The 26,143-nt window shown below is 33.3% G+C and overlaps 3 protein-coding genes across 4 annotated transcripts; all 3 read left to right on the top strand.

Annotated features, from left to right (window-relative positions):
* Positions 1-1,236: 1,236 nt before the first annotated feature.
* LOC131668697 (putative fatty acyl-CoA reductase CG5065) lies at positions 1,237-6,777 on the top strand. 2 transcript variants are annotated; one of them, XM_058943073.1, is made up of 6 exons: positions 1,237-1,752; positions 2,370-2,729; positions 3,001-3,254; positions 5,027-5,287; positions 5,512-5,769; positions 6,280-6,777. In XM_058943073.1, exons 1-6 carry the CDS (start codon positions 1,558-1,560, stop codon positions 6,416-6,418), a joined length of 1,467 nt encoding a protein of 488 aa, XP_058799056.1. In that variant the 5' UTR covers positions 1,237-1,557; the 3' UTR covers positions 6,419-6,777. The 2 variants fall into 2 exon arrangements, with proteins under 2 accessions (XP_058799056.1, XP_058799055.1); XM_058943072.1 differs by having other exon boundaries at positions 5,027-5,365.
* Positions 6,778-8,672: 1,895 nt separating this feature from the next.
* LOC131668700 (putative fatty acyl-CoA reductase CG8306) lies at positions 8,673-12,923 on the top strand. Its single transcript, XM_058943080.1, has 7 exons — positions 8,673-9,177; positions 9,789-10,040; positions 10,459-10,708; positions 10,970-11,162; positions 11,268-11,507; positions 11,592-11,849; positions 11,920-12,923. Exons 1-7 carry the CDS (start codon positions 8,986-8,988, stop codon positions 12,056-12,058), a joined length of 1,524 nt encoding a protein of 507 aa, XP_058799063.1. The 5' UTR covers positions 8,673-8,985; the 3' UTR covers positions 12,059-12,923.
* Positions 12,924-14,858: 1,935 nt separating this feature from the next.
* On the top strand, positions 14,859-25,485 carry LOC131668701 (putative fatty acyl-CoA reductase CG5065). The gene is made up of 7 exons (XM_058943081.1): positions 14,859-15,074; positions 17,912-18,150; positions 21,272-21,508; positions 22,342-22,606; positions 22,753-23,055; positions 23,339-23,546; positions 24,639-25,485. The coding sequence occupies exons 2-7, from the start codon at positions 17,953-17,955 to the stop codon at positions 24,931-24,933; spliced, it is 1,506 nt and encodes a 501-aa protein (XP_058799064.1). The 5' UTR covers positions 14,859-15,074; positions 17,912-17,952; the 3' UTR covers positions 24,934-25,485.
* The last annotated feature ends 658 nt before the right edge of the window (positions 25,486-26,143 follow it).

The following is a 26,143-nucleotide window of genomic DNA, read 5'->3' as shown; positions in this document are numbered from 1 at the left end:
ATAAGGTTATTTGGTTTGTTGATATAGTAGATAACAATATATCGATCTCAGTGTGATCGGTATATTTGAATTCAATCTTTCGATTGATAAATCAGAAAAATGAAGCTGTAGGTTTTCATCAGAACCCTCTCTTCGAAACATTTATGTAGTCAATGTATGTATTTTCAATTTAACAATAAATAGGCCATAATGAATGCTATATTCTTTAAACAACAACGAAGATTCTAAATGAAAACGAGAATTTGTTCAACTCCTGACATCTGACGTTGGTATGCTCATTTGATTATATATCGTGAAAGGTGTATCTTTCAACGTCATCATTCTGTAGGTAAAGTCGCTGTTTATCATATCCATCATTTAGATATACTTTACGAACTTCTATTATTCCACACTTTGTTTCTTATATATTAAATGAAATAAAAATTATTTAAGGAAAACAATATCTTTAATTCATAAGATGTTGCTTTATATATGCAGTTTAATAAAGTTAAGCTTTTTTAAGAAGATAAATAAATAAATTAAAGTTTATTAGGTCTTACGTATTAATATGACAAGCAACGTACAATACAGACATATCATAATGTATTGGAACAAATTTCTTTCGATATGATCATTTCTGTATCAAAAATTATTATGATTATATTTTATTTGTAGAGCATATAATGTTGTGATGACATATTTTTAAAAGTAATGGTTTCAGATGTAATCATACAATATAATTTTTATGACAGTATCTTTATAGTCTACCAAGTAATACATACTTTGCAAGGCTATATATTACGAAGGACGATGATTATTCAAAGCAGCTGATCGTGAAAAACTGAAACTCTTACTATACGGATTAAATTTTTTAAATTACGAAGTAGAAGTAAATTTTATCAAAGTTTTTTCAGCTCGATTGTTGAATTTCTATACGCTCTATCAATAATATTTCATAACAAAATTACTTAGATTCTTTCTTTTAATACTCTTGTGAATATTTGAGACCTTTGAAAGGATTGCGTTGTGCATTATTTTTTTATATTATAGCAAAACTATCACGGAAAAACTACTGAATAATCAATATAAAATAATCGCGATAATATGATAAATTGAACAATCAACATTATTGCATTTTTTATCAAAGAAATGAATGAAGTGAAAGGCATCTCCGTAAGATTCCTGTATTAAGTAATATAGTAATAAAAACATTATTTGAGCGCCGTTCGTAGATCTCTAACTAATCGTGGTGTTTGCTAAAAAATTGTACACCGCATTGTTTTTGCCAGGATTACCGATCAGACGGTGAATCAATCGATTGTTATGTAATCGGTTACGAATCGAAGATCGTAGGAAAACGCCGAGTCAGTTTTCCACTTGTTTTGGGCTCTTGTCGCAAACAAATTGATAGTTCTATAGCAACTAGGCTGCCGAGTAAGATGTTGAACGGGTTATGCTGAGGGATTGACTTACTTATTTCATATTGATTGGATTGAAATGAAAACATGAATTTTCACTTGAGAAACGGCACATTGAAAGGAAATTACCGAGTACAACTAAACAGCTGAAACAACAAATATGCCACCGAATTCAATAAACGAGATGGTTTCGGGTAGTTGTGTATTTTTGACTGGTGTCACTGGATTCGTCGGTGGATGTTTACTTGAGCGAATTTGCCAACTCGATCCTGGACCGGAGCGAGTGTTTGTTCTTGTGCGTGAAAAACGTGGAGTGGATCCTCATAGTAGATTGCAAAAAATGTTCTCCTCTCCAGTAAGTCAAAATTTATCTGAAATTACTTTTTTTAATCCGAAAGTATTGTTTATAAAATATAACAGTTTACTTTGCTGAAGACATTTATTAATGTTAGTTCTTTTTACAATAGTTTTTATAATACTGCAGAATTTTATTGTACCACGTCATTTGGTTTTACTAAAAAATTATTTACTTCGCCTGTTTATATTTTATAACATATTGTCGAACTCGGTGGCGCAGTTTCTACAAAATCGTAATTATTTATATCTCTCTCCGCCAGTAAAATAGAAAATCTTTCCTTCATTTTTTCATAGACATTTAACGTACAAGTTCAAAACATTTTTCGATAAAATTACCGATGACATAATTTATTATGTCACTCAAAATTATTTTAGAATCTAGTCTTAATTCATTTGCTCTACTGATGATCTCAAATATTTATGAGTCAATACGACCTCAAATGTACAGATTTCAAGAACGTAATAATGCTCGGATATTGTAATATTTAATAAGAATTCCAATTGACGATGTACTGAAATAATCGTATGTTTGGCATTCCTTATTATATATAATAGAGAAATGACTGAATCCAAAGAAACACCAATTAATTGTCACCAATGAAAATGTTTTCAAAGCTTTTTTCAAAAACACCAAAGAAGAATCTCGAGCGAGTTCACGTGCTGGAAGGTGACATGGGCAACAACAATAAAAATCTGGGCTTAAGCGAGGCAGACCAACAATTGATCATCAGCCATTGCACACACGTTTTTCACGTGGCCGCTTGTATATCATTCGTGGCGCCTCTCGATCTCGCGGTAAGGATCAACTTGCGTGGGACATGGGCAATTTTACAACTGGCCAAACAAATGAAGAAACTCAGAGCAATGGTCCATGTGTCTACGGCTTATGCCAATTGTACTCGGGACTCCGATCACGCTGAATTTCAAGAGCAGATCTATCACGAAGACGTCGATCCTGTCGAGGTCATTTGCGCGGTTCGAGCGTTTACTTTCTGTTATTTGTTTCAATCATCACGAGCGAACGGAATAAGTCGTTTTTAAATTCAACAGAGTAGATAAATTTTTGCTCAGCATATACAAAGAATTGTCAAACATATGCGTTGAGAATTGTGAGAAACAAGTAAACGCAATTAACGAGCACATAAACTATTTTCGCGATAAAGTTAATTTATCTACTTGTTTCGACGCTCGTCCAAGAAACGCGATTGGCAATCAACAATGACCACATCGCGCTTTCTGTTTTTAGTTGAAAAAGATGTCGCTGGACGAGATCGAGACAAAGTACGCGAAACTAATCGGCAAGTATCCCAACACCTACACTCTGGCGAAACGGTTGGCCGAGAATCTATTGGCGCAGGACGGTCGCGGGCTGCCTCTTTCAATAGTGAGGCCAGGGATAATTTTGAACACTTGGCGAGAGCCCTTTCCCGGCTGGCTGGACAGCGTCAATAGCGGCGCCTGTGGTTTCATCGCTGGCGCCGCTAAAGGTATTTTCTGCACGTAAGTGCCATTTTCAACTTCGCCTGGTAATCATTCTCATTGCAGATTAATTAAATGCCGATTGGGTTACGCTCCACGCTTACGCCGAATTACCTTATACATAAATAAGAGCATTATCGTGCTTTTCTTGGCATATTGCAAATATACTGGCGTCGATTGATTTGTCAAGCGGCGATTGTACACATCGCACCTGACTTTTTTCAAAATTGTCGCTTCTATTTTCACATCGTCGACATCGAAAGTCGTATTTGGTTAACAAATGGCCGTCAATTTGAATGACAAAACGAAGAGGTCGTTCTGAATTCCGGCAACGGTTATCAGCAATCGAGCAATTTAATCATTTGGATAAAACATCATTAGCGTGATAATTTAATTTCCATTTACTATTCCCATTGGAATAATTTCAGTCTTCTACTTCCTCAACGAAAACGTCGTGTAAACAAAATATGTACAGCCAGCGGAGGTGTTGATTGCGAAAGGTGACATTATCCAACAAGAGGAAGGTGGAAGTTGTTTGCGAGTTCTTTCGAATGACGGATGCTGCTTGAAACCAAGATCGAGTCCTTCAATTCCTCGTATTTTACACCAAGAAGTGCGCGCGCGCCAAGACAACTTTCCTTTATCACGATTTTTCGTACACCGCGCCGAGTCCACGCGGGAACTTTCAAATTGACGTTAACGAGTGATTTTCACACTTCGCAAAACTTTTATCTACCTTATTGCGGGCTGGTTAGGCACTTAACAAGGTGGCAATGATATACATAGAAAGCGACAGCTTCTTCAAATGAAGTTATTGTTTAGAAAACTTACGTTTATGAATAAAATCATTGTACGAGCAAAGTTCTAACTCAAAATATACTGGTTTATATTATCTTACTTTTCGACATAAAATAGCGGTATCGATCCATTATTATTCCTTTACATCAGATTTTTTAAGCAACGGTGCGTTTTAATAAATACTCTGTCTTTCTCCGCTCACAGATACGCACTTCTTTTTAAATTTTCATCTTTGCATAGCGGGACAGCTTTCTCCGGGGAAAGTCAAAGCGTGCGATATTTGCTGACCACTCAGACGTTAGTTGGAAGTCTCTTTGCACCGGTAGCGCAAGTCTTGATCAACGTATATAAATTGCACAGTCTGCAGAACTAGCCTACTATAAGCCACTTTACGTTTATTTAAAAATATCATTTCAATGTTCAATATGGAAATTATACGTAATAGTTTACGATGTTTTCATTCTCAATAAATGTGATAAACAAATTATAAATTAATGCAACGTTTTGACTGACATCGTAAATCATCTTCCGGGAAACCTGCTCGAAACCGTGATATATATATTAAGTCCCCCCTTAACATGGCTGACGTGATATCAGTTGAAGCGTTGGATTAATTTACAAATTGTTAATTATTTATTATTTATTTCAAGACAAAAAAATGACATGGCATAATGTATGCATTTACTTTATGAAAATTGTAAATCAGACTATCATGGAAAGTTTCAATACTTTAAAACTCTTTCGATTTCTTATAGTTTGTGAAATTAAAATATTATCGAGAAAAAATGAGCGAATATTTTCTTTACGCAAATAATTTCGATGTAACACTTGCATCGTAAAAGAAAAATCATTTACGCAATATCCCGGGAACAGAAAGAGAAATTGAACGTAAGAAAAGTGGAGTGACGTGAAAATGTAATTCGAAAAAGTCCGTAAGCAAGCTAACAATCGCAGCTACACGAGCGGTACGACAAGTTTCACACACAAGTTTGCAGCTTTCAGGCACGCGCGGACATGGTAATGGACGTGAGTCCGGTGGATCTGGTGGTCTCGACGATTCTCGCGGCAGCCCTGAAAGCCGAACGTGAGCCACGACCTCGCCGAGCTCACGTATTCCATTGCACCTCGGGCAGCGTCAATCCCACGACCTGGGCAGCCTATTGCGACAGCGTCATTCGCGCCTCCAGGCAATATCCGTGCGCTCGTGTCGCTTGGTATCCTAGGATGAGACTCACTCGTTGTTTCTTGAGACATCGGTTGGCCATTATTGCTTTTCAGATGCTTCCTGCTTTCTTCATCGATCTTTTTGCTGGGTTTCTCAAACCTCCTTATAGGTATGTTTATAATGATCTCACTTGGACAGAAGATGAATAAATTTTATAATTATCTCAAGAAAGAGCAAATTGCTACGAAATATGCTCACTTTGCCTTCATTTTGGAGTCGCGGGGTGTAATTTTACTACTCGACGGAATATTACAGTGTCCTAGAAATTCAGCGACGCTATATAAAAGGCAGCACGCAGGCCTCGTATTTTTCATTGCGCGAATGGGAATTCACGAGAAATGCGGCTGACGAGCTAATCGAGATGCTGCCCGAGGAGGAGCGTAAGAAGCATCCGATGGATCCACGACTGATCGACTGGGAGGTTTACTTCAAAAATTGTGTAATTGGCACGCGCACCTACTTCCATAAAGAATCAGCCGAAAGTTTGCCCAAGGCTCGCCGGACAATTGCTTTGTAATTGTTCATTTACATATTTTATCGGATTTATCAAGCGAAAAAAGTTCTTTCTTATCTAAATAATTTCCAGAATCAAGCAGTTTTATACGAACTGTCATAATTATATAAACGCGTCAAACGAAATTGTGCTATTTTTCCCTTTCAAGTTCTCGATACTTTTAATAAAGTGGCCGATACAACTTTCACTTATATTATTAATGACAATCAAGTATTGAACTCCGTGGAAAAATTGCATAATTACACAGTTTCATAATTAACGTTTTCCGGCAAACCTGTTTTTCGCCGGCTCGCGCCGGTAATCCCTGCAAATTTTCCATTTTGCAGAAGTAAATAAACGTCGAGAAAACGAAGTCTTGAGAAAAAGCAGAATCCACCTGTCTAACGATGAAAGTCATCGACATTGAGAGAGGAGCGATGGATGACGTGACTTTCTCGTTTCGCAGTTATTTCTATGCGCGCATTAAGTCAGTCACGCTTAGAGCTGTTAATGGGAATTCGCTTTTGCAGCTTGCGCGTAATTGCGGCGCTCGCGCCTCTGCTGAGTTTCTTCGGACTCTCTTGCGCTTTTGTGCTCCTGGCAGGACTTGTCTGGACTACTGCTGCTTCGGTCTCGGCGATCCTCGTGCTCACACTCGTCTGCCTATAAAACCACTAACACTACGCTGCAGGACAAATGGTTACTTCATTTTTTCGACATGGTTTATCGGTTGGATAATGGTTTTTTCTGCTTCGATACTAAGACTCAATGAATAATATACTGAGCTGATGTTCAACTTTGAGTATAGGTTCCGTTCATACAAGTAATACAGCTAGAACATCTATTGCATTATTGTTTTGATTAAGTAAAAAACGTACAAAAAGTCTTATCAGATGATCAGACGTTCAAGCATGAAGCCAGCAAAATACAAAAGAGATAAATTTGCTGCAAATGTAATAGAAAACCAGTAATTTTATGAAATGTTCATTTCAAAACCAATGTAACGAATCAATAAAATCTTTGTAATTTTTTTTGAAACACACGTAATAAAATATTGGTGAATTTCATCATTGTCATTCTTACAAACGTGTTTTTTTAAATAAATAGAACACTGTTTTAAAAACAAATTTTTCAAGCTACTCGTTCTGCGACTTAATGAAACAATCATCAGCCGATGTAAAAAATTTTAATTCACGATACTATGTATATGTTGATATTTCTGTTTTTTATATACTCAGTACTGTACTCCTTTATAATAATGGGTGTTGCACATATATACCTAATTTTAGTGGATGTAGGCATGCGTAATGTATTTTGCATGTATATCGGTATGCAAGCAAAAAATATGACATGCAAAGCGCATGAGCATGAGCGTTATGTAAATGTTGTCAAAACGAAACTTTTCGAAGACCGGATTGACAAGAATGTATCACTAGCACTGAGCTAACAAAAAGAGTAAAGCACTCTTATGAATTGCGTAGCTGAACCGTCAACTAATATTTTCGAAATAAAAAGCCACATGGTAAAATTTATTGGAAATTGATATCAATGACTTTCGAAGGTAGATAACGCTTTCATTAATAAATCGAGCCGAACATTTATAAACAGTTTCGCTTCACTTTTATGAAAATATGAAAGTGTAATCATGATTCAACTATTTTGAAAGAAAAAGAATTAAAAAATAACACCAGTAGTCATGGAAAATGTTGAAGTAGTTTGGTTAATTACAAAAGAGAATGGCACAACACTTAGAAAACTACTGTAACTCGTGACAGGCAATTATCACGCTCGCGCGTACTCGCGATTCCATTATCACGTTTAACGACAGGTAATTTTGTTTTGTTGTGCTTTGATTCATATTTTGTTTATTTATTTAGTCCGTTCATTTACATCTGAAGAGCATTGTAGAATATCACGCTTTTTTCCATACTTTACTAACATTGATATCCTTCTTGCAATACACACTTAAGTTATTTGATAAATAAAAATTCGATAACTACATTTTGGCAAGGTATGTGCTCTTTGAAACCAACAAGCACGTGGCATTCGGACTATGACTATATGCAGGATACTGATTTTGGTATTTGGATTTCACTTATTTGCTTATATGTTGGTTTTGTAAATAAAATTGTGGAGTTAGGCCATTTGTACAGTAAGCAACAAATGAAAGTTTAACTGTGATCGTATATATATATATATATAAATTATTTAACGGGTTTTAATTGTTAGCTTTTGTTCAGCGACTGTTGAATTCATCAATTTAATTATTGTGTATGATGAATCTACATTGTTTAGGTAGAAAGACAACGCTTTTGTTGATTCCGAATTATGAAAACCAATGTAACTGTAAATCTAGTATAGTATGTTAAAAAGTTTTTGAATTATTTAAAATTGTAATTGTTGTATGAAAAAGCATATTTAACCGTTTTCAAAACTCTTTTTTAGCTACTATAACATTGTATTCAATAGGTACACCCCTGTACATCGTCAAGTTTTTTCATGCTTCATCACCTACGCTAAATTGCTTCTTTCTGTGGCTGGCGACCCACAGACCACAGCGACCGCGCCTAACACGTATTAACACACACAGTAACATCTCCCTACATATACATATGCTTTTTCATCTTCTACATCTATAACCTCCTCCTTTCTCTTTCTGAAAAATTCGTCTTGAATCTCCTACGTGCCTATGAACTTGAACAGTATAGTTAGAGAAGAGCCGAACGAACGTGATGCAAGACTGTGTCCATATCACTGAGGTTGACGTAGAATACTTATACTTACCTAGGCTGCTAGATTTTTTTCTCTTGGCATTCGTTGATTCTCTGCCGGCAGCAGTATAACAGACGCGACAACAGCAGCGGCACGCGCGTAGTATAGTTTGTCCTTGTCTCTCTATACTGTACTTATCTGGTTGTCTCTCTTTCTCGCTCTTACGTTCATACGCATATGCTACAGTCGACGTCTCACTCCTCGGCGTATTTCCACAAGGGCGAGCTCGCTACGCCGGCAAATCTGCCGCAAATCGTCAGTTAGTTCTCGACGACGGCACCTAACGTGTGTACGCTACTTTTTTCTGCACGTTTACTCGCTGTGTGCACTTTCTGATAACTCGTGTACGGTGTCTACATTACCAAAAAGAACATTGGGTGTTACAGCACGTGTGGCTTTTTCCATTGTTTTTTTTCGTCTTTGGTTGATTTCATCCAGATAGAACGAGCTGACTATTCAACAAGATGACATCTAAAGTGGAAGAATACTTCCGTAACAAGAATATTTTTATTACTGGTGGCACGGGTTTTGTGGGACTCTGTCTAATCGAAAAAATTCTTCGTGATTGCCCCGATGTTAACAATATCTACATGCTTATCCGGTCGAAAAAAGGTAAAAAACCGCAAGACAGGCTGCAGGATATCGTCAAGAATTCCGTGAGTCATTACTTTGTATTATTTACACGATAAAGCGTTGCATATTTTTATTTTAATATATGATTTATAATATATGATTTATATATATGTAAATTTTTTTATATGATAAATTTTTTGTAATTTTTTAATGGTATTTGCTTATAATATGTGTTTTATAAGGTTTCTATCACTACATAATATCTTTTCTTGTTTATTTTAAAATTAACTCATCATTTGAATTTTTCTATAATTTTTCACTCTTTATATGATCATTTTGTTTGATTTGTAGAATCTATCATTATTGACAGGATAACATTTAATACATTTGTAATACCATATTTTAATATACTAATAATATCATAAGGCATTAATTTTTTATTGTTTACATTAGTTCTATAACCAATTATAGTTAAAAGTAACTGCTACTATTGAAATAAAAAAGGTTATAAAAGAAATATAATTTTATTCAATACTGTGCTATTTTTCTTCTCTTAAATTAATACTAATTTATAATCTAATGTTTGATCTGTTCAGTTGAAATAAAAATAAGTTTTTAATTGACAAATCTTTTCACTGAATATTTTTTATAATTATTTTTATGATTTTAAAATATCAAAATTTTTTTTCAACAGGTTTTTGACAGAATCAAAGAAGAAGGTAAAACTGATCTATTTAAAAAGTTGATAGCTGTTGGAGGTGATGTAGCAGAAGAACATTTAGGATTATCTGCAGAAGACAGATTGACACTAGTTGAACATGTTAATGTTGTTTTCCATTCAGCTGCTACATTAGACTTTGAGGCAAATTTAAAAGATACAGTCAATATTAATCTTCTTGGAACTCACAAAGTTGTGGAGTTTTGTCAAGAAATAAGAAATCTCAAGGTGAGTAAGTTTTATTATTTTTCATCATTGTATAGCTGTGCTCCAGCATTTTGTGGTTGGCTAACTTATACTAATATTGAAGAAATGATGTAATATTTAAAGTTCTGATATATAGCTATAGTATGCACTTTCAATTAATTGTAAGCTATTTTGAACTAATTTAAAGTATTAGGATATTATGTGACTGTTCTTTTGATAAGCGTTTATTGATAACAAAATAATTTTTCATAATCAGAAAAGTTGAAAAAAATTTAGCATTGATATTAAACTACATTTAATATCAATTTTGTTTTTATGTACTGAAAAATAGTAAATTACATATTATTAAAACTAAAATTTTTTAATGTCTTAAAAATTAGTATTATATATTATTTTTTTTAACATAATATTTATAAATTCAGTACATTTTTTATTACAGGCTTTAATTCACGTTTCTAGTGCATTTGTTAATGCAGTTCTTAAAGAAGCTCATGAACGTTTGTATCCATGTCATATGGATGCAAAAGAATTATTAAGCAAAATGGAGAAACTGACTGATGAAGAATTAGAAAAAGCTACACCAAGTATTATCAAAGATCATCCCAACCCATATACATTTACTAAACTATTGGCTGAACATGAAGTGGCCAATTCAGGATTGCCTGCAGCAATAGTTCGTCCATCTATGAGTAAATATATATTATATTTGGCTAAATGATTAATTTTAAGTTATTGTATATTTAAGAGTTAGTCTAGTTTATATTTGTTTAAAATTTTAAATATAAATTGTTTTACAAATTGAATAAAAAATAATGTAATAAATATCTTGTAAAATTAGTGATCATTTTGATAATTATTTATTGTTATTTCCTTTTATTTTTATTATCAGATTAGCCATTAAATTACTTTTCAAATTTAATTTTAATTTTTTTATTTCTATTATTTTTTAGTTGTGGGAGCTTGGAGAGAACCATTACCAGGTTGGACTATTTCTAAAAATGGTCCACAAGGTTTTTTGATGGGGGCAAGTAAAGGAATTGTTCGTCGATTACCTGTAGCTAAGGATCTTGTTTATGATTACATTCCAATTGATATTGTTGTTAATGGTTTATTAGTGGCTGCATATGCAATTGAAAGAGACAGGTGAAATCTTTAATATTGAATAAATTATTATTTGTTTATTCAGTAAAATCTATTGCATCAATTATCATTCTATTCAAAACTTTGCTAATTTTATTATTGTTTCAGATCCAAATCATTAAAAATTTATCATTTGACATCTAGCACATGTATGCCTTTCCGATGGTCCAATATTGAACATAAAGTAAATAGATATTTGCATACTTTCCCTTTGGTTAGTGCAGTATGGTATCCTACCTTGAAATTGCTGCCATCATTGTTTTGGTTCAAAATTTCTGCATTTTTTATACACATGATTCCAGCTTACATATTAGACACAGTTACACGAATTGCGGGGGGAAAACCAATGTAAGATGGAAAAAAAAATCTATTCCTTGACACACATTACTAATGTCATTATTTTTAATATTTAAACATTTTATTTGTTAATAGATTGGTGCGTCTCCACACAAATGTTAATAAATCTTTAGGACGCCTCGAAAAATTTATTTTTACAGAATGGAAATTTTATAACAATCAAACCATTTTACTTCATGAGTCGCTTTCTGAAATCGACAAAGATAAATTTACAATTGACATTAGACCAATTGATTGGGAATCATATTTTATTGATTTGTCAAAGGGTGTTCGGGTATATTTAAATAATGAACCTTTGAAAAACTTGAGCAAAGCAAAGAGGAAGGATAAAATGTAAGTTAATAATTAAATAAGCTAAATTAAATACTGATATCTTACTTAAAACTAATTTTATGCTTTTTAGATTACTTCTTCTTCATATTCTATTACAAATCTCAATTTTAACTTTCATTTGGTGGGTCTTCAAATCAGCTCTTGGCCTTACATGGACTCAAACTGGCATGATCGTTCCGATTGCATACTTTCTTCTAAATCTCTTATAAGAAATATATTCCGTGAAATTTTCATATTTTTTTAACAGAAAAAAATTACGTTCACCAATTAAAATACATTAGTAATATTCAGCTTAAATTATATTTTATGATCTGATGAAATTTTAAGTATCGTAAAACTTCTATATATTCAACTCACAATCTGATTTATTCATTTAGTTGTTTTCAATTACTGTTAATATTATTTATACTGCTCAGCGTATTGTTACGATAAATGTGCATTAAATTTGTTAGCAGTTTCGTTACTTAGTGTTATAAAAAAACTTCTGGTTGAGGTTTTTTAGCCATATTTTTATTATACGTAGTAAGTGGAATAATGTGAAATTGTTATTATCAAAGTGTAGTACAATCGAACATTATATAATTTAATTACAATAGTTAACCATTATATTATTAAATTTTTGTAATTTTTCATTCGCACGTACTGATTGTTTAAAAGGGTGTATATGTATAATATAATTGGTGTAGCATTTTATGCTGTAGCTAAATATTTCATAAGTCATATTATATGATTGAATAAAAAATAAAAGTGTATTTTTTACAACAATACCATTTGAGACTAACGTCAATAAATGTATGTTTACATATATGTTAGTGATATGAAGTTTAATATTGTTTTAGTCGTTTTGATTGTTTAGAACTTGCGAATGTTTGTACTCGGCCGATACTATTATTCCAAGCGTATTGTATCAACTGCTGATCATATTGAGATGAAATGTTTTGATCCTTAAAAAATTTGAAAATTAATATTGTTATTATAATTGAATTGATTTTTATTTTTAAATAATTAGATTACATAAATCAAATAGTTTTTCAGTTTGATATCGTAAAATGTAAACAATTTTTAAAAGCCAATAATTCGATGTTAAAGAAAATAAAAATTGTGTAAAGAATTTTTTGCATGTTTTACAAGAATGACTCATTTTGAAAAATTTAAACGTATAAAATAATTGTTTTTAATATAAAAATAATAACAGTATCAAAATAATCGTTTAATATTGTTATTATGTTCTGTTTTTAATATTATTTTGTCACCCATTTCCGCATAAAAAATCTAGTTTTACAAAACGGTTGTTTATTAGTTTCAGGAGCCGAATAAAGGAAAATGTTGTATACTTGTTTCTAATAATTCTTTTGGCTAAATATTATCATCGCAGGTCTGATGCATGTTGATTTTTCTCATTCGACTTGATACATACTATTTTAAGTAAATATTATTCATATGTTTTCCTATATTTAAAAATCTAGTTTTCAAAGGGTTAAGCTACACACACGCACACATGCACACATAGGTATCCATCCAATATCCGGTACATACGTATATCAATTGAATCGAATAAATTTCGGTAAATATAAGTTTAGTATAAATATAAATTTAATACTAATCTAATAAATCTATTGAATGCATTAAAACTTGTTTCGTTGCCTAGAAATATCAAATTTATTTCTATAATAATATAATAATTAAAGGAATTAGAGTAAGTTTAATGGCATACCTTAACTGTTTACTTTTATTTATTACAGCCTTTCTGTAAAAAATGTTTCTGGGTTGGATGGCGGGTTATAGCTTAAATTGCCGATAATCGGTATATTGACTTCTTAAGTTGTCTATATAATAGGGACACACGCTCTACATCTACAGATATATACCATCAATAGTGCATATAATTATCGACATAATCTCGATCAACTGATATTAGATATATAACCTTCCTTAAATTTTGTATCGATTTTAGTGATTCTGCATCGGTAATCTGCATTAGCGGTCTGCAGCGATTCTGCGCGTGCACACACACACACGCGCGCGCGTGCGTGTGTGTGTGTGTGTGTGTGTGTATACACACACATACATGCACATATATATTTATATACATAATCAGCGTTGAATCAGTTCGAAATTTTTTTTAATGTAGGCATATTATTTTTGCAATTTTTTATGCATACTATCTTGAAAATATTTGTACGTTTGTACAAATTTGTGGATTCATTTTTGAAATACTATTCATAAATGTGACCTATACATGGTTTTTCAAGACTTTTTTTACAATAATATCATTCTTAAACGTTATACCGATTTCAAAGATATTATTCGATATCAAATGCAATATACATACTTATTGATCATTCAGAATGATTTTCCTAGACCACAATTAATCTAATATTTGCGTAATCATCGGTCACACTTTTACGCTACAATAATATATAATGAAAAATAGAAGAGATGAATAAAAGTAGTTTGAAACGACACAATCGAAATTATTTACGTAATTACCAACGAAATAACGCCGAATGGTGTATGTTACATAATATTATTACTACCGCATTATACTATTTTTACGAAAGTAACGTAAAATCTGTTGTGAAGAGAGCTATTTTAGGAAATAAAGATGAGTTTGATGGTCCTGAACACTTTGAATACAACTTTGTCGTTGGAAATTTGCCGTGAATGCCCATCAGGCAGCTATAAAAGGTATTTGAATTCTCCCTGTCAATCGTTTAATGCTCAGGCAATTCATTGAAATCTTGACGTGTTTAATAGCGAGGATTTAAAAAAAACAAACGACAGAATGCCGAGATAAAATATATATCCAGTTCCTTGAATAGCGGGGGTTACAGTCCAGTGCGGTGACCGAAAAAATGCTCATGGGGATACAGGCGACCGCAAATAATCGGTCGGCATCAACAGGATACTGGGAGCGGCGAGCACGCGCAAGAGGTATACGTGAGTTCGAGCGCATAAAGCTCTGACCGATCATCCAAGGCAGCTCAGTCGCTTGCCGATAGACTGAGCCGCTGAACGCTCTCAAAAACACCAAAACTAACAACTGTATAGTGGCGCGGTGTCTGCTTTACGAGCAAAACTGAAGTCTACCTTAATGCCTCAGGGAACAAGCTCGTCATTCTACATGCACTAGTGCTCCTTCCTAAGTGGAATTTCACCGCTGAATTTTGAGAAACTTTTAGGCGTGCTTTGCTGCATTTCAAAACGTCTTTGTACACTGCTCAGGTACGTTGCATTTTAAGAAGTATTTTCCGATACTTTTTTCAGAAAACAACTATTAACAATGAGCGTGACAGTATGGTTTTTAAGTTTGCTGATCTCAATTATCTTTACAATACCGCAGAACGCAGTAAATTATAAATAAATGTGTTCGAGAATTAACAGCTTCTAATCGGAATAGCGTGGTAAGTTCATAGTCAAAATTAATGAAGACGGTATTGAAAATTACGTCTCGCTAAAATAAAATTCACAGATATTACGATTTCAACAAAACTAAACCAAGTAACTCAAACTTATTTGTCTGATTTGAAAAATGTTGTTTTTATGCATATCATGAGTGAATAAACAAAACGAAATTGCTATTTTACGTTTATTTGAGTAAGTGATTTACCGTTTTTTAATTGGGATGTTATATTTTTTTATGACAGTGCTTAGACCAGACAAGCTAAAGAACTATTTTACTGTCATTTCATTCAATAGTTGAATATAATATTCTTTAAGTTGTTAGATGTATAAATTTGTCAATTATGATTAATTATGATCAGTTTACTTATACAAATAGCTTCATAAAATTTAGATTGTAAATAATGGCGTTATTGACGCAATCAAGCATTACAAGTCTAACCGCCTACTAATAGATTGCATTTTGGATAACAAAATCAGGCATAATTACGCAATTGAAATGATTTTCAAGGAATAAGAAATCATTGAATAGGAATATAAATCTGTTATACGATATTTGTTAAGGTCAGGTATTGAAATATACTTGAAAATCGGAGTATGGATAATTCTAATAATCAAGAATTCATAATGATTTTTTTAATATTCTGCATAAAACTATATAGCTTGAGTTCAAGTTTAAGGTCGTTCAGAAAATAAATTACCAATTTTTGAAGATTTTAAATTAAATAATATAATAATAATAATAATAAAATAACCTTATTTATGTTAAGAAAAATAAATAGAATAAAAGTAAGATAAGAATACAAAATACTACTAAAAATTACAGGAAAAATGAATCTTTCGATGAATCCGAAAAATGTTCAAGGTAATAAAATCTACTGAAGTAGTGAACTGAATGATTTCGGGATTTCGTTCGTAGAGATGTGACAGAGGTCACACGTTTCGCCATATATGACATTAATTAATTATATAGAGGATCAATGTTGAAGTAGCGTAAGCAGACATTTGCATTGACTCAAGTCGGAGATATAAAACGTATATTCTTAATTCTAATGAAGCAATAGGTTTTTAGTTGGTTTCACAAAATATAAGCGTTATACATGCACAAGCGCTATAAGATTTCATTCACGCGCGATTCAATAATTTGACTGTAGAAAGGAAACGTAGCTAGAATTTTATGCTGAGAGTATAGATATTTAACAGCAATTTCATGATATGTAAATTGCCAAGGAGCATTACTTGGAATGTAGGAAAAGATATTCAAATTAAGCTACTGTATGTTGTGTTTGCGCAGATAAATGATAATGAAATCTTTAAATATTGATGTTTCGGTAGGTCATTGAACGACAGTTCCGTTTTTGAAAATATTGCATAATTTTTAGTTTTTGAAAAATTGCATGTAACAGTGAGATTACATTATTTAAATTCTGAATATTAAATATTTTTATTGAAACACAACGATACTAATATGAAATTACATTTTCGATAATAACGAATAAATTAATACGTCGTTTTGATATTATAAACCAATTTACATCGTTTCATAAGTATTGTACAAATTTACGCCAAATCATATATCAACGTTAAACAAGGTTCATTAGATATTCATATTGAAAAAACTTGTAACTACGAGTGATGTTGAATATCTTCAAAAAATAACAATTATAGCACGGTAGATCGAAACGTTTTGTTAGTAATAATTAAAAGTATCGTTATAACAATAAATTTCATTATAAAACCTATTTAATTCAAACAAATTAAATCGAATGATAGTTGTTCTAGTAAATAATTCAGTAATGTGTCATATTTAAGCTTTGGGAAGGCCTTTTTTTTAAATAATATATATTATTAAAATAATGACTAAAACTATAAATGAAAATTTTCTCAGAAAAGTCAACCCATTTTTAATTCAATAAGATGAAATAAAGTGTAATCTTTCTTCAAGAAACAATACTTAATGCATTTCCAAACGCACTTTACTTTGCAATTGAGGGGAAAAAAATTAACTCGCTTGATTTCTCGTATTAGTCAAGAAAAATTCTACGTCATGACTAAGAGAAACATTTTGATGACAGAAAAACCCAACATCCAATTTCATTGGAAAAAATTTTTTTACTCTCGTCATGAAAATGACGTTAATAATGCGAATAATAAAACAAGCTTCTAACCAGCAATTTGCGGTTGATACATTATCGATCGATTAAAATTACAAATAAAGCGTGTTGGAGATTATTGTATTGAAAAAATTTTTCCTTAACAACGCGAGCATTAAAAGTTACTTCATTAGTTACAGGTGCGAAGTAATTACTGAAAATTATGGTGACTTTGCGAGTTGTAAAAAGAGTGACTGTCGTGACTTTACATTGTCCAAGAACTTGAAGGCAATTCGGCTTTAAAAATTTATAGCTTCAAAGAGCATTCTTCAGTATCTATATTTCAACTAATAAGTATTAGCTTTAAAATGACGAGCAATCCTAACATAAATATGGAATTAAATGCAATTATTATCAGCATAATTAAAATGTGCGTTATTTAGTTAACTTATTTCTTATTGAACTGCAACTTTAGCCAATAACTCAGATGTGAAAGCAGTTGGACTACCAAAAGAAAGCATCTATTTCGTTAGTTTTAAACTAATTGTGTAATTATTTTTCGTCTAGGCTCATAGATAAAGAAAGTGGACGATAACGAGAATAATATCATGGCGAATACAGAGAAACCGGGTATACCGCAATGGTTTCGAGACCGAGAGGTGATAGTTACTGGCGGCACGGGATTCATGGGCAAAGTTTTATTGGCCAAATTACTCAGCTGTTGTCCAGATATCAAAACAATTTACACCATAATCAGAGACAAGAAAGGCATACCTCCAAAAGCTAGACTGATGAATTTAATGAAGGTTTGTCATTTTTAATTTTACTACATAATCACCTATTATGAGGATGTTTTACATTAAAATAGATTTACATTTTACTCCGATATGCAGTAAATAGACAATCATTTATTTCCCGTAATTACCAACGGTATAATTAACAAGTGTATCCAGTCTTTGTTTATCTGAAAAACTGTTTGGTAATTTCTGTCGGTTTGCGGAAGATTAATTGGAAATAAGTTACGTTAGCTTTGGAACTCATTTATCTTTTGTAACCATAATGTATGTATTTTTCACCGTAGCGATGAAATTGGTTGTTCGAATTCATTCGATTTTCTTTTCAACTATTTATGATTTGAAATAGTTTAATTTCGCAGCGTTTCGAAATAATACGTCTGGAATAGGTTTTGAAATATTCAAGCATCTATACATCCGGAGACACCATAAATGCCATACAAAGATCTTATTATGAAACCGGTAACGTTAAGCCTGTGAAACAATGATATTTTTGGCGAAAATGACTCAAAGAGTACACAGCTTGACGAGGCATAATGTGTTCCGTCTGTCAATAATTGCTTGGTTTACGATGACGTTACGTAAATTGTCAATAAAATCCCCGCCGACGCCGCAGCGTCTATGCTGTCGTGCGCTAATTATTCTAATCTCGTGAAATCCCGGCGATCCACGGGCCATTTACCTCGTCGAGCAGTTAAAGCAGTTAGTGAACCAGGAAAGTCGAGGCGAAAAAAACGGGATTCCCGCGAACAACGCATCCTTTCCAGACGCACGAAGAAAAAAAAAAAAAAAAATAAAGAACGAACGGCAGCCCATCCACGCCTTTGCGCACATTGGAACCGAGCATAACCTTGAGCGCGTACATTCGCATCCCTTTTCCTTGAGACCCAGAGCGTTGCTGGTACCATTTGAACTTTGGATCTACGTCAAGAGCGATTACACGACAGAACTGACAAATTATGTGGCCCAGCCCGAAAAAGTGACTGTTTACCGGGTGCAGTCCTTGGCATCGTTTTTACGCTGAACCACTTTCATAGCTGAAGTATACCTTTCTTGTTTCAATAGAGATGAGGACCTAATTACTATTGGATATTGCGTAAGTTGGACTTTGTCGGGTCCTGGCAATAGACTTGAAGGTTTCATATTGCGCAATAATGAATAAGGATTTATAGCCATGGCTATACTATTGAGAAGAAATTACAGTATATATAATTAATTTATACGTTGGATCAATTGATACGCATTTATTATGTTATATCTATTAATCTCGTGATCTGGCACGAACTAACTTACGAAAATTTCGTCAAAATCTCGATAAATTTCTAGATTGGGTTGGGTTCGACTAATCACGCTTCTTTTGAAAAACAGAATGCGAATTCCACTGTGTATGACCAATGGTTTTTTCTGTTTTCCTCGTCTAGCAAATCAAGTTTTCCGTTGAAGTTATTTTACGCATGAAATTACATCATAGGTAGATTGCTGAATTAACTTACTTATAAATGTTGCATAAATATAGTTCAATAAAAATATGTACATTGGTATATATGTTACAGTAAATTTAATTATCGTTTGGATAACACAAAAGCATGATCTAACGAACGACAAGATACTTACGAATTAAGGTACTTATTTAAAGATTTTCAGTATATAATATTCTGTAAAGATGATTGGAATTTGGCATTGCTAACGATCAGTATTCAATTGATTTGATGAAACGTTTCACTTGGTTACTACGACTATCATCGCGCTAAATCAATGTGTACCAATGCTCTTAAGCAATGCAATTATTGCTCAAGCTAATGACTGAATGACTTTCAGTTTGTGATTTTCTTTCACGAGCAATATCCTGTCTGAATTTTCACGTTTTGTTGATCACCATAATGGCCGCGTGTATGCAAGGGCGCGCGACAGACCAATAAAATGCGTGCAAGGTGCAACGAAAGTGTACTTTGTCCGAAGGATATTACACGTAGGTATCGAAGATTTAATGCGATGGCGCGAAAAAGAGAGTGGCACAAATATTTTTGTTGCGAGATCAATTTTTCCACATAAGATAGCGTCAGGTTCCCCACCGCATGTGCGTCATGAGTCAGCAAATTCGCCGTGCTTGGATTTGTTCTTTTCTCATTGCGGTCACAACGACTTGTCATTAATTTGATTGATACCAAGATTGGTTTGCAAAGCAAAAGACGCCATCGCTATATATATGTAGAAGAAAATTGGTATTACAGTTGCATCCTTCGAATTTCCGAATCGCAAATTTTTTTATGTTTGATAGACTTGGGTGATCTTTTGTAGTTTTATATCTGAAATCATCAAAAGAATCTTGTGTCAAGATTAAAGAAAGACTCTGCATTTACGTGACTAGCATCAACCGATGTTTTGTTTTTTCTTGTCTTTTACGGAGCTCCACAGACCATTCTACTTTATTTTTAAAATGTGCACGGATATTTATTTGACATTATTGTATTATATCCAATTTGCTTTTTCATGTAAAAAGATCATCATCACGTGAAATTCCGAATCGTTTCTAAAGAGCAATAAAATATTCGAGCTGACCTATATAATTTTGTGAATTATCCACAAAGTGAAAGGTTCTATAATTGTAGCTGGTGGAACGTTTATCGTACCTACGCTAAATAGAAGTAGTTTTTACCGACTTGAAAAGGAGCTGGTTTATTTGAAAGTGTATGTCCTCGGAATGGTCACATCTCATTGCCAACTCGATTGAGGCATAACTTTACTTTACAAGTAATTGCAACAAATTTTGAAGTTAATATTTTTTCAAATTACTCTTGTAAAAAACATTTAATTGGTCTCATTTGCTTATTCATCACAAAGAAAACGTTACCTCATTATGTATTTGTGGAAATATTTTTCCTTTCTACCTTTCTCGTTTGAAAAAAAAATCGTCGATAACATCATTTTAGTTTCAGTAACATAAAAAGAAGATTTTTTTCTGGAATATGAAATTACCAAAAATCACGTTCATTTAAAAATATTCCTTTTACGTAAATTGTTATCACCACCTCCTCTCTGTCTTTTAACCAAGCAAATATGCGCTTGGCTCAACATAAAAACAAATATATTATTCTAATTTATTTCATGTAATAACTATTTCTTTTTTATTTAGGAAGAGCCATTTAGATTTCTAAGAGAGAATCAACCGGAAAGACTGAAAAAACTAGTCGCCGTGGCTGGAGATACAACGAGCGATGGACTTGGAATTTCTCCACCGGACATTGAGCTTTTGAAAAACGTCTCGGTGCTGATTAACATGGCAGCCAACGTTCGGTTTGATCTACCGCTCAAGACCGCAGTCAACATGAATACACGAGGCACCGCAAATGTCTTGGCTTTTGCGAAGCAGGTATACGCGACATGATTTTTTATTTTGCACCTATCGCTGTTCATCCAACGATGGCTTTTATTTCACTTTTGTTATTCCGCTTATTTTCATATCGTTGAATAATTGTACAATTTGAATGTCGTTTATGTAACGCATCTCCGTATCGCCTTTGCGATTACGGAATCCCCTAATGTGCGTTTTAAGAATTGGCAAAGTGAATTTAAGGTCCGGAAAAAACCTCCAATATATTCGGAATGTACTTAAATATGGCCAAAAACTAAATGTTAAGCGAGAATTAGGAAATCTACGATACGTCTTTGCGAGGATGAACTTTATCCTGCGACTTTTTATAATCAGTAATGCCGGTTCAATGTTCTCTGTTGGTTAATTATTGATGCACGCCGTCTGAACAATAATCTGAAAAATAATGGAAAACTATAACATTCTGTTATAATATTTATAACATTTATTTAAATTTTATAAGATTTATCGTTCATAACAATTTCTACAAATTATACTTTGTATTACATTGATTGAGCGTGTTCAAGAATAAGTCGTTACTACAATCTGATTTTCGAAATTTTCAATAAAATAGCTTTTTGCAATAACCAACCATTGAAATGAACATATATAGTGTTGCATAAAATTTTAGAGCTGATTTTTTAATTTGTAATTGTAAAGCAATATTAACAGAGAAAATTAGCCTTACACAACAGTCCTTACGAATCGCCATAAAATAAGATCGAATAAGACTCGATGGGAAATATGTGCATTTCTTCAATTTTCGTCACAGAATTTTAGCGAACGTAAAAATCTCAATTGCGTTGATAAAATGTAAATTGTCGCATTTCCAGCTAAAAAAATTAGATTCACTGGTGCACGTTTCAACAGCTTATTGCCATTGTGGCGAGGCGACCCTCGAGGAAAAATATTATCCAGTGCCCATATCACCAGAAGAGACGATGAAACTCGTGGAGGAAACACCCGAAGATGTTTTAAGTTCCATGACGGCAAAAATCTTAGGAGATCAACCAAACACTTACGCCTTCAGTAAGTCATTGAGCGAAGACTTGGTACAAAGAAGTGGCCTACCTACCGGGATCGCCAGACCGTCGATCGGTAAGATGAACATTCGTAAAAGATCACGATCTTACCGATTTTTACCTCACCGAAGTTACCACGGCTCGATACGAAAGGAGTATCGTTAGCGCGGTAAAATTCGTTTCAATGAATCGTTATATAATGAAATATTCCGTCGTTTCTAGTGGTCGGCTCACTGAAGGAACCGGATGCAGGATGGGTGGATAATTTGAACGGGCCAACGGGTTTATTGATTGCAGCGGGCAAAGGTGTACTTCGGTCTATGCTCTGCCAACCTGACAATTACGTCGATTTGATACCCTGCGATATGGCTGTTAATGCAACCATCGCCTTAGCTCGTAAAGTCGGCCTCGAGAAGCCAAAACGGCCAATTTTTGTCAATCTCACCGAAAGCCGAGAGAATCCTATCACTTGGCGACGTGCTCTTGACACTGGCAAAAAGCATGCACTCGCTAATCCTTTCTCAGGTCATCTATTCAAATTTTTTTCATCTTTTAAATTTTAATCAATTACTTTTCGCGTTCAAATGAATCCATCGTTGAATGTTGCACGTTATAATTTGTATAACATTGAACTTACAACCGTTTAATAAAACGTTTTGCGCGAAATAGTCATTATATTATAAAAGTATAAACATACGTAATAAAACGTGGCGTCAGATGATACATATTTTACGCGCTTGAAGTGTTGCAGTTGCAACATTAGTTGAATTACTAACACGTGTAAATTAGAAACATTTGTATATAACAGGTCCCTTGTGGTATCCGGGAGGAGACTTTACAACTTCCAAAATATATCATCTGTTTATTGTCTTCTTCTTGCACACCATTCCGGCTTACTTCTTGGATACTTTGCTACGTTTGACTGGAAATAAGCCATTCCTGGTGAACGTACAGGCTCGAGTAACGAATGGGATGAATCTGGTTCATTATTACACAACGAAGGAATGGATATTCAAGTAAGTCTTTAAACTTAACGAGAAATTAGAACATCGCCACACAATACATTTTCGTGAATAAAACATCTTTACGGCCCGGTCGCTCGTTGCTTACGTCAAATTATGACACAACTAATTGCAATATGGGCATTCAATGCTAATCGATGTTTATGCGACCAAAGTGTGCCCAAGATGTCAGTTACGAATCTGCATCTCTCGCGATCGGAAAGCACGACAGCCATTTGCTTTGAATGGCTACAATGCATTGAACTTTTCCGCTTGATTTCATTTTTCACACGTAATAAACAATGATAGTGTGTCAATAGGTTAATTCCTTTCACAAGCTCATATGAAATATGAAGAAATGATCTGTGCTTTTTAGGAATTGATTAACTACCTGCTAAGATTCTTTGTATATAAAAGCAAGACTGTTGTAGCGAATTTCGGTCAGGTTAATAAAAGGCACCATCAAAGTTGCCATACCATGTTTACTTTTCTCAAAGCACGTGTTACATAAGATTATGAAATATTTGCCGAGATATTTTCTTTAATAATATTCTTAAAAATCTTTTATTGTTAATTTACCGCTTAGAAATTGAGATAAAACTTTTACTGAAAGTAATTCTCTTATGGTTGAAAGGAAAATTTAAGGTGTGCCAATAGTGTCGAATATGCAATTGACACGACGAGCCAAAGCCATATGAGAAACGAAATGTTTAACCGTTTATAACGTTATATGTAAGCGTCAAGAGTATTTTTTTAAATTGATTTAGTCTTGATTGCAAAATTATGGCATTTCAAATTCTATTTAAATATTTACAATGTTACTAATTGATGTAACACGAAAGAAAAAATATTAGCTTTGCTTTGAGTGCATTAAAAAACACCAACTTTGCACATTATTTTTAGAATTAGTGGATTGGATTATCTAGACTATCTGTAAAGTATCTTTCAATCATAAACTAATTTGAACAGCTATAATCATAAAAATAAATATGTTTCTGAAAAAAAGTAATAATTAGATTTTTAATGCAGAAAATATAATATACAAAGCGTGTATATGATGAATTGATTCTAATTTAAGATTGAATTTAATTCTATATTTCTTTGCAGAAATGACAACCTCAAAGCATTGCGCGAAAATCTTAATCCTGAAGATAAGGAAAATTTCTTCATGGACATCAGGGTGATCGATTGGAACGACTATCTGCTGACTTACATCCTTGCAACACGGAAATATTGTCTCAAGGATGATCCGTCAACTTTACCGAGAGCTCGTCGCGTTTTTGCCATTCTCTACGTTGTTGACTTGGCAGTAAAAATCGCGATTAGTCTCTTGTTAGTTTGGTTTGTATACTCTTGTTTCTTCTCTTCTCAAATGGTCGTCAGTACAACTGTTGAGTATTAATCATGGACTTTATTAATGAGCATTGTTGTTTGTGTTCTTCGAGAATCTTTTGTATAATATGTACTGCCATTGATTTATTTTTAGTTATTTATAAGCCATACGAAATCAAAATTATACTTTACTCAGTTTTATGAACATATCTATTTATATACTTAGGTGTATCTGTGTATGAACATCATTCTATCAGTTTACATACGTATTTATTATTCATATCATTCATATCGTAAGAAAAATGTTAATCCAAAAAAATATGTATTCGGTTATAATTTTATCATGTTTTAGAGGGATGGCACAGTAAAATAAAATACGTCGAATAAATTTTTTACCCATTTGGATCATGAAATTATTTTTAAGCTAGTTATTATATGATAATTTCCACTTTGTATATGTTACAATATAAATCTAATTACTAATTATTGATCTGATTTTCGTTGAATGATCGTATAAGAGAATTCGCTAGAAAAAAAGTGATTTTTGGGCGTTTGATTGTCAAGTGAATGTAATTAAAAAAATGTTCTGTACGAGATAAATGATCAATAAAAATACTTTCGCCGTGAGATAAAGAAACATTAAGTACTGTGTTGGTGGAACATCAAAAACTTTCTTCGCGTACAGAGCAATGGAAATTCGAATAGTGAAGAAAAAAAAGGCGTGTGGAGAGGCATCCATACTATCCATAGGCCGGCGCGCGTGTGAGCCAGTCATCTAGCGTCCTGAAATATGACGAAATCGCAGGCGAGCTCGAGCGTTGACAGTGGAATATATATGTGTGTGCGTGTGTGTGGGTGTGTGTGTGTGTGTTGGCTGCTTGCTCCCGCACAGTCATGAAAGTCCGTTGCGCCATTTGCCCCGCGTGTGCGAGTGTATGAGTCTAAACGAATATATCTTTCTCCGCAATCCAAACTGCCCGTTCAGCACTCCAGCTACTGTGGATTCTGCGGGGCAGAAACCACTCATACATTAAACGTAAGTTAATGTATGAGTAAGAAGGTCAATTGAAAAGGAAATATTTGCATGAGACGAAAACGTAGTTTTCGAGTTCAAATCCATGTACAAATTACATATTGTACTGATGTCTGACCAAACTCGGCTATTTTCTACTTGAAACTACACTGGCTTTCTTTGCAACGAGTTATTTGCACTATAGTACATTTTTCAGATCTTCTAACAAGTACAGTCCAATTGATCAATTGCATTCTGCTTTTTTTAA

Source organism: Phymastichus coffea, unplaced genomic scaffold (assembly GCF_024137745.1).
Source record: "Phymastichus coffea isolate CEN01 unplaced genomic scaffold, Cenicafe_Pcof_1.1 PCOF00082, whole genome shotgun sequence".
In the NCBI taxonomy this organism is placed as follows: domain Eukaryota; kingdom Metazoa; phylum Arthropoda; class Insecta; order Hymenoptera; family Eulophidae; genus Phymastichus; species Phymastichus coffea.
This window is presented reverse-complemented; position numbering and strand designations above follow the sequence as displayed.

Coding starts and splice junctions, on each gene's coding strand:
- LOC131668697 (XM_058943072.1), top strand. CDS start 1,558: ATGCCACCGAATTCAATAAACGAGATGGTTTCGGGTAGTTGTGTATTT. Junction 3,255..5,026: donor GCTAAAGGTATTTTCTGCAC/GTAAGTGCCATT, acceptor ACAAGTTTGCAG/CTTTCAGGCACGCGCGGACA. Junction 5,770..6,279: donor GCTCGCCGGACAATTGCTTT/GTAATTGTTCAT, acceptor TCGCTTTTGCAG/CTTGCGCGTAATTGCGGCGC.
- LOC131668700 (XM_058943080.1), top strand. CDS start 8,986: ATGACATCTAAAGTGGAAGAATACTTCCGTAACAAGAATATTTTTATT. Junction 9,178..9,788: donor AGGATATCGTCAAGAATTCC/GTGAGTCATTAC, acceptor TTTTTTCAACAG/GTTTTTGACAGAATCAAAGA. Junction 11,850..11,919: donor GCAAAGAGGAAGGATAAAAT/GTAAGTTAATAA, acceptor TATGCTTTTTAG/ATTACTTCTTCTTCATATTC.
- LOC131668701 (XM_058943081.1), top strand. CDS start 17,953: ATGGCGAATACAGAGAAACCGGGTATACCGCAATGGTTTCGAGACCGA. Junction 21,509..22,341: donor TCTTGGCTTTTGCGAAGCAG/GTATACGCGACA, acceptor TCGCATTTCCAG/CTAAAAAAATTAGATTCACT. Junction 22,607..22,752: donor GATCGCCAGACCGTCGATCG/GTAAGATGAACA, acceptor CGTCGTTTCTAG/TGGTCGGCTCACTGAAGGAA.